This window comes from Aotus nancymaae, unplaced genomic scaffold, assembly GCF_030222135.1.
Source record: "Aotus nancymaae isolate 86718 unplaced genomic scaffold, 86718_ANA_hifiasm-v0.15.2.pri h1tg000036l, whole genome shotgun sequence".
Classification (NCBI taxonomy): Eukaryota; Metazoa; Chordata; class Mammalia; order Primates; family Aotidae; genus Aotus; species Aotus nancymaae.
Window position 1 is genome coordinate 83,631,738 of NW_026988450.1, and position 13,309 is coordinate 83,645,046.

The 13,309-nt window shown below is 37.8% G+C and overlaps 1 protein-coding gene across 4 annotated transcripts in view; it reads left to right on the forward strand.

The window, feature by feature from the left end:
- The window catches only part of KHDRBS3 (KH RNA binding domain containing, signal transduction associated 3), a 195,451-nt gene that overhangs the window by 77,620 nt on the left and 104,522 nt on the right, over positions 1-13,309 (forward strand). For all 4 annotated transcript variants that reach the window (XR_010345640.1, XR_010345641.1, XM_064384623.1 and 1 more), the window contains exons 3-4: positions 3,425-3,541; positions 11,545-11,691. Coding sequence is in view for 2 of the 4 variants with exons in the window: in XM_064384623.1 (XP_064240693.1) it covers positions 3,425-3,541; positions 11,545-11,691 (264 nt within the window). In the remaining 2 variants the exon portion in view is untranslated. The remainder of the gene's footprint in view (positions 1-3,424; positions 3,542-11,544; positions 11,692-13,309) is intronic.

Genomic DNA, 13,309 nt, shown 5'->3' on the forward strand with positions numbered 1-13,309 from the left:
CAGAGAAGGTGGGTCTTGTTCAGATAAAATTATATATATATCCACAATAGTTAAATTCATCTATTTATTACTGACTAATTTGGCATGAAGTATACACAGTCTGCTGGCTGCTCTCATAGGTGATTTTCATACCCTTTCTTATTTAATTCAGTCAGCCTTCACCCGCAGTAGGTAGTAAGATCTGTAAGACACCGAAGAAGTGGCTGCTGTGAGTGTGTAAAGCATCTTGCCAAGGCAAACAGTTTCCCCCCTGCTGATTTTCTATTGGGAAGCAAGAAGTAGTCTTGATTTACCTTAATTATAGCAAGACTTAAAAATTGTGTGAAGTTCGTAATAATTTTTTAATCAAGATGTATGTATTGAGTGTCTTAGATGAAAAGTCTAAGATTCAGGAGGGTTGATTTGACTCAGGAGATAGAACTAACTTGACTGGGGAGATACATGGTTAATAGAGTTGAAAGGAAAAATAAGGGAAAATAAAAGCTTCTGATTGTCACATTACTCATTTATGTAATTTTGGTGAACAAAAGACTAACAAAAGTTAAGTGGAAACAAGAAACCCCTAAAGGCACATAAAAGTCATATAAAATGCTTTTCCTTTTTAACCTAGAATACTATCAAGTGGCCTTCAATAAATCATATCCCTCTGTGGACTTTAGATTCTTCCGTATAAAATTAGATGTTTGAATTGCATGATTTCTAAAGCCTCTTAATTTTTATCACTTAGGAACTGTTTGACCACTTAAGATGCAAGATGAATATGACTATTTGACTATCAACATTTATTTTTGCTCCATTTTTGAAAACTTAAATATAAATGAAATTAAAAAGGCATAAATTTATGAAGATCAAAAGAATGGGAGTGTGAGACAATAATAGGCAAGTGATATCTATAAAGTTTTGGCACTTGCAAAATAAATGGATAAGTGGTCATGGAGACCAGAGAAAGCAGAACCCTGAGCTGGCAGGCGGAGAGGAATTCAACCAGAAACATGTTCATTACTGTGGGAGCACTCAGGAATTGTAGGTAGCAATTACTGTAAAGGTGGATTTATGGAGTACAATTGACAAGAGTAGACTTGGTCGCAAAGTGTAAGAAATAGTTAGATCACAAGATGTTCTCATCTTATAAAACCAGTCATCTGCCCCTCCACACTCGAGCAAAAACACAGAGGTTTCCTGAAGAGGTTGAATTGGAGCACTGTGAGGCTCTAAGACACAGACAGATACAACTGAGGATGAGGGTGAGATGTCACACTGAAAATGAGGGAATTGTTTCCTTTAAATAAGAGTGTGTGTGCGCTTAGTGATGGGATTCCCAGTATTCTGGCAGCTAGGCTTACACGTCCTCTTAAGAGATTAAGGAGTTCCTCTTCAGGGAAGTGCCTCACCCAAGTGAAAAGAAATACAGATACTGATATTTCAGTAGCTTTTGATAAAATAACTTGGCTGCCATATTTACAGTGAAGACTACTGTTCTCAAGTCCCATGTATGAAAACAGAACTTCCATTCAGCAATCATGAATTTTTAAGAACAGGTAGTAGAGGATTACCAGACATCTGAGGAACGCCCATAACAGAGACCAGCTCACAAAATGGGGAAGGGGAGGCTGTTGGAAGAAGCAGATGCTTCAAACTCCAAGGTGGGGAGGGGCTGCTTTCATCAATATCTTCAGAAAGGATGAGAAATTTCATTGTTTCCACAAAATATAAACAAAACACCGTAAAGAAGAAACAGCTATAAGACAGTTCTATTAGTAGTTAAACATTTGGTAGCAGAAATGAAGGAATCAATAGATATATAGGAAACGTAGTTGAATTTTCCAGGAAGTAAAACAAGAGAGACCAAAAAATAAGAGAAATTTAGAGAAAGCAATCCATCTCAGGATGTCCAATGTCTAAATAATAGAATTTTCAGAAAGATAAAGCGGAGTAAATGAGAAGCTAGAATCAGGTGGGATTGTGTGGGTCAGTACCCAATCCCACCTGATTCTTGCTCCCCATTTACTCCACTTTTTCCACCCTCACGAAGTATTGGACTTTGTAAACTCTGCAAGTATAACTTTTATATTTAAAAATATTTAAAAAATAAATATATTTAAAAATAACTTTTATATTTAAATATTATATATTTAAAAATGTAATTATTTTGCTTACTAAAAATAATCTTGGCTAAAAACATTTTAGCAAGCAAAAAATAATTACATGCCAAGATTAAAAATATGTATTTGAGTTTTGGTTGAAGACCGATAAAATTAAAAGTGGGAAGGAAAAAACACCATTTAGATGTTTTAAAGTACTAAGTACTTATTTCAGGAAAATTACTTCAATTGCCATAGTTAGGTAAATTGAGGAACAATTTTCTCTTAGAAACAGCAACAGCACAGCAGTGGCATGGATCGCGGAAGAAGTGGCTGCTATGTGAGTTTGTAATCAAGCATCTTGCCAAGGCGAAGTTTCCTCCCTGATGATTTTCTATTGGGAAGCAAGAAGTAGTCATGATTTACCTTAATTATAGCAAGTCTTTTAAAAACTGTGTGAAATTCCTAATCATTTTTGTATTCAAGATGTATGTATTGAGTGTCTGTTATCTGGCAAGCATTGTTTTAAACAGTTTATTTATATTGACTCATTTAATCCTCAGAACAACCCTATAAAGGTAGGTCTTGTTGTCATTCCTCTTTTACAGATGAAGAAACTGAGGTGTAGAGAAGTTAGGTAACTTGTGCAGGGTTACTTAGCTGGCAAACAGAAAAGGCTAGGTTTTAAATCATGGTAGTCTGGTTACAGAAGACATACCCTTAATTTAATTCACTACTATTCTGCTTGTTAAATAAGGAACCTCAGACATATAAGGTTAAGTAAATTGCCCACATTCCCATAACTAGTTATTTTAGAAGCAATGAATTTTGTTGTAAGGCTTCCGTCAGCCATTGAATGCTTAAGAGCTTATCTAGGCCAGTCCACTCATTGATTGAATAACCGGATCTAAGGGCTGAGCAGGTAGAAGAACCAGGTGCTCCACAGTGACCAGTCTTGTGCATGTTAGAGACACCTGGTGTCATTTTTCCTCACCTACATTCTCATTCTAGAAGTGTTTATTCTTGGTGATATTTAATGTGTGTGGAAACTCTTAGGATAGCAACCGAGGAATTCTAGGAAACTAGCTTCATTCACAGTTGTGGAATATAGCCATCACTGAAATAAATATAAAGAAATATATCAGGGTTTTTTATTTTATATTTAGCCCTGTTTTATGTGGTTTCTGGGGAACATCATATTTTGATGCATGGTGCAGGAACTTAAATATTTGCCTTTAATCAATGATGTGTAGCACACAACAGTGTTTCTTAATGTTCAAGATTAAGAAATTACTTTCAGATATAAATGCTACAAATTTGATTGGTTTGTTTATTTTTCCTAGTTCAACTTTGTGGGAAAACTTTTGGGTCCACGTGGCAATTCTCTGAAGCGTTTACAAGAAGAAACTTTGACAAAAATGTCCATCCTTGGAAAAGGTTCCATGAGAGACAAGGCCAAGGTAATATTAATTATAGAAAATGGCTACATTGTGAGTCATGTTATATTATATACTCATATTATTCATTATATTCATACATAATTACATAAGGTGATATATTTGTGATACTGTTTAGAAAATTGAGTCACTCTGGTCTGCTTCAGATTATGTAGTATCTTAAACCTGCATCTATAACCTTCATAGTCATATATTAAATAAAAGCATAATACTTTAAGTTTTGATTGCATTGTAATATGTCACCTTATAGGAAGTAAGATAATATTAAAATTATCATGAAAAGAGATAAAAGCTATGTATAGTCTCATCCATTACTCTGCATTTTAGATTAGTGTTTTGGAGTCTTTCTGTGCAGACATTTCTTATAGTTGAGTTTATAATGTATATACTTTTATTTCTTCTTTTTGTCATTTATTTGATATTATATGCATTTTAGAATGTTATTAAAATTGATTTTTAAGTGTTTTAATGATTGCTTATTGTTCTAACACATAATTGTTTTACTTAGATGTATTCACATTAATAGTAATTTTTTAAACCAGCTAAATATATACTATTGTTTTTATTGATCATTTTCTTAAATATGCCAATTCTGAAAGGAATTTTCACATATCATGATGTGTGTCACTTACATTGCGTTCTAATGAGACTTGTTGTTTTCTCATTATTAAAAGATTTGTATTACTGAGAACCAAATCCACATTGAGCGATTACATACCGCGAAATGTTGAACAATGATATTTTAAACAGAGGTTATTTAGACACAATCCAACATCTTCACACAAAAAACCATCTAAATAATAGCTTTTATAATAAAAATGGCCAGTATTTGTTTATTGAACTGCCATTGTGAGTCAGGCACTGTGTGAAACATTTTACATGCATTCCTTCATGTTATCCTTGGTAAAATGATGGGAGATAATATTTTCCTTACTTTACATGTAAGGAAACTGAGATTCAGAGAGCTTGAGTGTATTATCTGGGTTAATTTGAGAAATTTTTTGTTTTGAGTTAACAATTTAATGAAACCATGGTTTTCTGACACCAGCACCCATATATTTTTGACAGCATTGGAAAGCTCGACATGTATCAGATTTATATGGGATACTGTTTAAAAATATAGATTCCCATACCTCTACTTGTTTAGGGTAGAACCTCAAAATGAATTTTCAGTGGTATTTGAAATGATTCCAGTGCATGGCCTGGTTTTTTAATTACTCACTAAACATTGCTGTCTTACATTATGACTTTAATTCCCTGACTCATCTATTCTGGTAGTAGGAGAAAATGAAAACATGTATTTGGTCAGTTGGTCAGAAATTATGTGTATTTTGCAGGAAAGTACTCTACCCTTGCTGATATCTTAGTTCATGCTCTAATGAGGCCATCTGGTAATGGGCTGCGTGATATGAGCAGTGAAACCCACAAGCAGGAATCCACTCTCCTACTTATTTCGTTTGTTGTTAAGGGGTTGATCAGAACCACTGCTTGGTCAGAAGCAGTGTTTTGTAGCATACAGTGATAGTAATCAGGGCATCCACCAATAATTTTACAGGTAGAAGGGAAAGAAGGAAGGCACATCTTTATCTGGATTGTGTGTCCAAGTTAACAGCAAGGGCCTGACTATCTATATAATGAAAGGGATCCTAAATATTATCAGCTTGGTATCAGGGCTTGGTGGGCCTTCCGGATTATATTATATATCAAGGCTCTCTGCTGTTGGCATATTGCACACTGAGCATGTCAATAGCTGGTCATCTTTTTGGGGGGGGTCTGTGTTGTGAAGTAATGCATGACGTCCTTCCCGGTTGCTGTGGCCATTTTGCTGATGAGCACCTTGAGTTGCATGGAGGCTGCTGGGGAATGAGGTGCTCTAGCATCTGCTGCAATGAGTCCTCTGGACAACCTGGCTGAGTGCCTGCTTTGCATTTGCATGGGACACCCTGTTTTTACACTCTTGACCATCTTTTCCAGACCATTTATCACCCATTCCCAGATAACTTTCATTTCTATTTCTTTGGGAATCAATATGGGGATTCTGCAAGTGGCTGAATGTGTATGTTCCATCAAGACTCTTGGGAACCAGGGAGGGGAGCAGCATACATTGTGGATTTACAATCCACTGAACCCACTGTCAGTGGACTGGGACCAGAAGTCTCCTTTACATTCTGATTCCATAAGCCCCACTCTGCTTGGTGGCCCTCAGTGGAGTGGCATTAGGTCAGAATCAGTTCTGTTAATTCTCAAATTGTCTAAGTGTTTCATCTCCTCGGTGTAAAGTCACTCTAGTAAAATATCCCAGATCCTTCCTAGGATTTGAGATTCACAGAATTTCAATATATTATCTGGTTTAATTAGAGAAATTCATTGTTTTGGGAGGACTAGAAGGAAGCTCGCACACTGGGAGATACCATAGTTACTGTATGCAAACAGCCCTTTTCCCCGGGTTTAACATAGCTCTCTTATTCTCTGTGTGTTTCGTTAAGCAGAGATTAATCATAGGCTAGGAGATGATAAGGAGCAGGAGGAGGAGTAAAGCCTGAGAATTGTCATTTGCTTTCAAGGAACTACCTTAGCAGTTTAAGCAGCATGGTTAAAGCCTCACCAGACAGGCTTTTGCTGTGTGAAGGCTCTGTGGCATTTTAGTATTTGAGTACTCAAAATCGTTTGAATCCTCCCAAATGTCAATTTATTCTCAGGTTTAATTTGTTCTTAGGTTTGCACTGTATCCAGACACTGTCCTGAGTCTCACATAAGAGACAGCTGGGCGTCTGCATTGTTATTCAGCCGCACATCGAACTCTGTATCTGTTTGTTGGCCCCATCATCCTGTGTCTGCAAGCATTGCAACTTAGCCTACTCCTGGCTCTTTGGACCTGAACTGATAACATAAATTCCCGAGTCTGTCATTTTCTTCTCTAAACTCTTTTCCACCGGCCTTGTCTACCTCTTGCCCACCTGTGCCTTCCTCCCCATTTTTTGCCCATACTGTGCTGTAGCCTCTGTCACATGATCCATCAGTCATTCTTTCTAAAGCATTTTACTGAAAGTGACCACAGGTGATCATTTAAGTAACAGGTTTGCAACTTAAATGGATACTGGCTGGGTGTGCTGTGCCTCACGCCTGTAATCCTAGCACTTAGGGAGGCCAAAGCAGGTAAGTAAACTGAGGTCAGGAGTTTGAGACCATCCTGGCCAACATAGTGAAACCTTATTTCTACTAAAAATAAAAAAATTAGCCAGATGTGATGATGCATGCCTGTAATCGCAGCTACTCCAAAGGCTGAGACAGGAGAATCACTTGACCTGGGAGGCGGAGATTGCAGTATGCCAGGATCGAGCCAGTGCACTCCAATCTAGGTGACAGAGTGAGACTCTGTCTCAAAAAAAAAAAAAAAAAAAAAAAGGATACTACTAGTATCCCTATATTATATTATAATCTGCTATATTATAATCAGTGCATCACTGCCTGAATTCTTAAATATTGATTTCAGTTGATCCTTTTTACTAGTTTAATTTTAATTTTCAGAAGTTATCAGTTAATAATATGTTCATTTCTAAAGAGATTCCCATTACTTTGTGTTATAATCTCATCCTTTTAGATTTTGTGGCTCACGCCTGTAATCCCAGCACTTTGGTAGGCCGAGGCGGGTGGATCACGAGGTCAAGAGATCGAGACCATCCTGGTCAACATGGTGAAACCCCGTCTCTACTAAAAATACAAAAAATTAGCTGGACATGGTGGCGTGTGCCTGTAATCCCAGCTACTCAGGAGGCTGAGGCAGGAGAATTGCCTGAACCCAGGAGGCGGAGGTTGCAGTGAGCCGAGATCACGCCATTGCACTCCAGCCTGGGTAACAAGAGCGAAACTCCATCTCAAAAAAAAAAAAGTCTAATGTGAATATAATTTATTTTCTTCATTTATTTGCTACATTGATGAAATTATGGGAGTCATTACTGATGTATATCATCTGGTTACATGGCATAATAATCATGACAATGCTCTGGTCTCTTGAGCCTTCAGTTTATTCCAAACATCATGCTAGATGTTTTGCCCACATCATCTATACTGTACAATAATAGAATAAATAAAACTATAGTTATATAATAATTATCATTACTACGTTTATCATTTACCAAGTGCTTATTATGTGCAAGGCTTAATCCTAAAGACGTTGTGTCTGTTAACTCCTTTATTACTATAACAGCCTTGAGATAATACTATACTATTATTTTCCCCACTTAAAAAATCACCCCTTTAAGATGAGGGTAATGTAATCTGCCCAAGTCATACAATTAATGTTGGATTTGGGATTTAATGCAGAATTTCAACATCTGTGTTTTTCTCCAAATAACACATTGCCTCTCATCATTAATCTATAGACTAGTTTGGTAATAACTCCTCACTCTGGAATTGTACCATGGCTATAGCTATGATAAGAAATCCTCTCTGTTGCAACTTAAGTTTTTGATAGAAATAAAAATGCTGGAATAAGAATGAACCACTATAGGCTGGGCGTGGTGGCTCACGCCTGTAATCCCAGCACTTTGGGAGGCCGAGGCGGGTGGATCACAAGGTCAAGAGATCGAGACCATCCTGGTCAACAAGGTGAAACCCCATCTCTACTAAAAATACAAAAAATTAGGTGGGCATGGTGGCGCATGCCTGTAATCCCAGCTACTCAGGAGGCTGAGGCAGGAGAATTGCCTGAACCCAGGAGGCGGAGGTTGCGGTGAGCCGAGATTGCGCCATTGCACTCCAGCCTGGGCAACAAGAGCGAAACTCCATCTCAAAAAAAAAAAAAAGAATTGAACAATTATAATCACTCATTAAAATCATTATTTTGGTACTCTTATTAGAAAAGGATAAATGTTTGTTTCAATAATTTGTGCTTTCAGAGATGAATTGCTGTACACAGAATACTTTCTTTTTTTGAGACAGAGTCTTGCTCTGTCGCCAGGCTGGAGTGCAGTGGCATGATCAACTCATTGCAACCCCCACCTCCCAGTTTTAATCGATTGTCCTACCTCAGCCTCTTGAGTACCTGGGATTACAAGTGTGCGTCACCACACCCAGCTTATTTCTATATTTTTAGTAGAGATAGGGTTTCACCATGTTGGCTAGGATGGTCTAGATCTCCTGACCTTGTGATCTGCCCACCTCAGCTTCCCAAAGTGCTAGGCTTACAGGCATGAGCCACTGCGCCCGGCGAGAATCTAATTTTTAAAACTTAAGCAATGAGAGAGATTCAGATCAAATAGCTGAAATGTTCTGATTAGAACAATGAAGAGTTGGTATAATGTTTTTTATAGTCAAGACAAATTTCAAAGGGAATTTATACAATATTTTGGAAGCTTATATTTATATATATTCCCTTATATTTTTTCATTCAGTTTCTGGCCTGTGGGTAAACCCCCAACTTGGGCACCAAGGAAGGACAGCTGTGCAGACCCCAGGCACAATTAGTACCTGAAGTATAACTTACTGCTTACTTATCTCTATCTTATATACATAATCATACTTAGTTCCACATAATCTCTCTATATAATCATATAAGGGATTGTAGTCAGAGCTGTACAGACACATTTAGTGCTGATTTATTTTAATCCTTCTATATAACCGTATAGTAGTCTGTAGTAGGAGGAATGTCTAGAGCAGTCACAGAACAGAAGCAAGTACATGGGAAAAACAGCCAGACCAGGACAAGAACCAATGACCCAAGTGATAATACCCCTGCCTGAAAGGGCATGTGCTATATGGCAGGTCAGGGCTTAGATGGCAGCACTCGGTACCCACTGCATGGCCAGCTTAGAGCAAGAGTTATTCCTCCTGAAATGGAGTTGCAACACCTTGCATCCAGTTCTTGTGGAAAGTAGGCCTCAGGCCTGAGATCCTGTGAATAACCGAGGGAGAAGAACCCCTCTGGTATATAATCGCAGCACATTTTTGGACATCCTGTCAGCTTTTCTCGCTATTGTGCTGGCTAATCATCCTCCTATGAAATATCTTAGAGAAGAGCACATTCTGTCAGCTCCCACTGCATTGGTTTACAGCATCCTTCTATAGGAATCCTTTGAAGTCTCCAGCCCCCAGATAAGAAGTGTTGGGCACGGCATTTGTGGCACACAGCTCACCTCCTTGCCTTGGTGACCTAATGAGGGTGGACCACCTTTTTGTACACGACGCTTTACTACTGTGCACAGCACAGCCCCCTACTGCACACGGCCCACCTCTCTGACGAGGTGACCTAATGGCATGACCCCCTTGCTTGCTACTCACGTGATTATGTATGCCCTGTCATTAAGCCTATAGATGACCTCACTCCCGAACCTTTCCCCTGTCTTGTACCTAATAAATACAGACGCTTCTGGACATTCAGGGCCTTGCCCGTCTCCGCTTGTAAGTGGCATGGCTCCCTGAGCCCAGCTGTCTTTTCCAGTCCTCTGTGTCCTGTCTCTTTACTTTTTGGATCCAGTGCCTCAGCACAGCGATAGGGGACACCCCATGACCCTGTAGGGCTGTGGCCCTACACTGGCCTATTTTCTATTAATGTGAAGGAAGCTAGCATGTATTGAGTGCCTATTATATGTTAGGCAGTGTGCTAGGTAGTATATAGACTGCCTCCTTTCACCAGGCATTTATATAAAGCTGTCCCTTATGTTCTCAGTAGTTCTACATTAATATATATGTGCTACTAATAAACTGGTTTTGCAAATTAAGTATTGGATTATATACAGTCTGTCTGAACTCACATGACTAGTAACTGGCATAGCTGAGATGAAAATATAGCTGACTAAATCCCATGCCTATTTCTTGCTCTGTGTATTAGTCTTTCTTTTCTTTGTAAGAGTTCAAATTAGTCAAGTAACAGAAGTTGAATCTTTCAAGGGTGAAGTCAATGGTTATGTACCTCTAGTATTTCATCATTGGCCTCTTGCCTAATTGTGAAATTAAAAGGTGGTATTACCAGGGATTCTCTTGGTTATGGGATAGGCTTTTTAAGAGACTAGAAAGATTTCTTATCTTTTGGGAATTAGTCTCAGATTCTGTTAATCTTAATCTGTCTGATTTTAACATTGGAAATAAAGACTAATGGAAGACTCAGATTCTGAAAAATCAGGACCTAAAATTGAAGGTTAGTTAGGAAAAGACAGTGGAGCAAAATTAGTAGTTCCTTAACTATCTGTTTTTTCTTCTTTCAGTTTTCCTCCTGAATTTCATTATGTAAACAAAGATTAAAAACGTTTGTCATAATTATGTAAAATAATGTAATAAAATCTTTCATTTTGTTTTATTCACTGTTTTATTCTCAGATAGAATATAGTGCCAGGCATGTAGAAATGTTTTTTGAATGAATATGTGAACAAGCAAACTGACATAGCATTGAATGAATGTTTAATCATTCATTCAACAAATCTTTGTTGAACATCTGTATACCAAGCACTTTTCTAGACATGGAAAATGCATTACTAAGCAAGGCAGTCACAGTGTCTGCTCCATGGTAATCACTTTCCACTAAGGGAAAATAGAAAATAGACATGTTTTTTAAAATAAGGTATTTCAGATAGTGGTATGTGCCTTGTACTAGCATCACAGACACAATAGTCAGTGTAGAAGTGAGCACATGAGCTCAGCCAGGTTGAGAAGCACAAAGGAAGCATGTGCAGTGGCTGCTGAGGGATGAGTAAAGGAGACTGGAGAAGGTGAAGGCACCCTAGCAGCAGAAGTGAGCAGATGATGGGGCTCCTACCAGCCAGCATCTGGAGGGGGACGTTATTCCAGCAGCAGTAGGAAGCCTCGGGACTGTGTAAAAGCCTGGGAATGTCAGGATCACATTTATAGCTTAAACCGTCTTTGTTAGGGTGGTGTCTGCTGTCACATGAATTTTCTATGACAACCATGTGCCAAATGGATTGTTTTTATTTTTGGGGGGTAGTTTTTATATATTTTTTTTCATTTCTTATAATTAGACATTTTTAAATGTTATTATTTTTTCTTTTTTCTAGGAAGAAGAGTTGAGGAAAAGTGGAGAAGCAAAGTACTTCCATCTCAATGATGATCTCCATGTTCTCATTGAAGTGTTTGCCCCACCTGCAGAAGCTTATGCCAGGATGGGACATGCTTTGGAAGAAATCAAAAAATTCCTCATCCCTGTTAGTACAGTTTTTCTTGATAGTTAACTTGTACTTTAAAATCCTTTCTTTACTTTAATCCTTGATAATTCTTGTCTGTAACTGTTATTTGCATAGCTCCTTATCTGCTAAAAAGCTTTATGGACATCACCTCAAGTAGACCTTACAGCGTCCCTGTGAATTACCTGGCACTGTTCCTTCTTTATATATGAGGTGTTGGAGTTTTAGGGAGATTAAATAATAGGGCCAAGGTTACACGGCTAAAAAACTTGCATAGCACAGTCACAAGTTCGGGTTTTGAAACTCTAAGTCCTACCATTTTATGTGACACTTTACAATTTTTTGGTTCGCCAACACAAAACCATTCGGGCCTTCTGTGTGCCATGCACTGTGCTTGGCGTTGGCATACGGACTTGAATAAAAGTAATCCCTGCCCTCATTTAGTATAATATAAGATGTAATTTAGAGGAAAAGAGAACGTCAACAGATGATTTTAGTACGACATGATAAATACAATAACAGACATAACCATAATGAGCACAGAGGGGATAGGGCTATTTAGCTTCTGCCAAGTATTTTGGATGTTTTGTTAAAGATTGACAGTCTGTTTTAACCCTTTTAAACACCTTGACATTGCTAAGGATGTGACAGTTTAAAGGGAATACTTGTCTACCTCTGTTAACAAATGTTGATTTAAGTCTTTTGTGTGATTTGTATGCTCTTGATAAAAGGACTTTTTATGTCATTTGCATGCTCGTGATAAAAAGAATCATAAAGCATTCAACACTTGGGCTCTGCAGACAATTTATTTTATAGAAGCTGACACATCTGCCAAATAGCTCTCTGGGATAAGACTGTCCTTAGTCATCCCAGGCTAGTTTGGTGGATTGACTTACATACTACAGCACATGTATTGCGATTATATTATCTGTGAGGAAAACTATTATTATATTTATAGGGAAAGGATATTTAAGTCACTATTGCCTTTAAAAAGCCAGGACATGGAATTGCATTAAATATGTAATAACGTGGGAACGGAAATAGCTAGTATTTTCTTTAGTTCCCACAAGCAAATGTGACAATCCATTTCTTCATTTAGTTTAAAAACAAAATTTCTAAGGGCTTACTATGTGATAGGCACGTGTGAACTAATAAAAGACATGATCTCTCATGGAGTTTAATGGAAAAGTCAGATATGAATCAGTTTTTCATATAAATGACTACAAAATTGAAACTATGGCAAGACCACAGCTAAGGAGAGGTGTATGTTTTGGTGAGCATGCAGCGTGGACCATTCAGTGTGGATCCAGCCAGGTGAGACAGATTCTGTTTTCCAAAGATGGCTGCAGTAGCACCTTTTATCTCATGACCTTTACAGCCCTTCACCCAGAGGTAGAAACTAATTTCCCTCATACCAAATCTGGACTGGCCAAAAGCATCTTTGCCTAATGAAGGTCACTAAGATTTTCAACTGTTTTCTTTTAAATGTCTTTTAATATTCTTTCCCTTAAAATCCATTTTGAGTTAATTTGTATATTTGAGGTTAGTCTCTAAATTTATTTTTTTCTAGATGGATATCCAGTTTTCCTAGCACCGTATGTTGAAAAGACAATTATTTCCTCATTCAGTACCTTAGTAC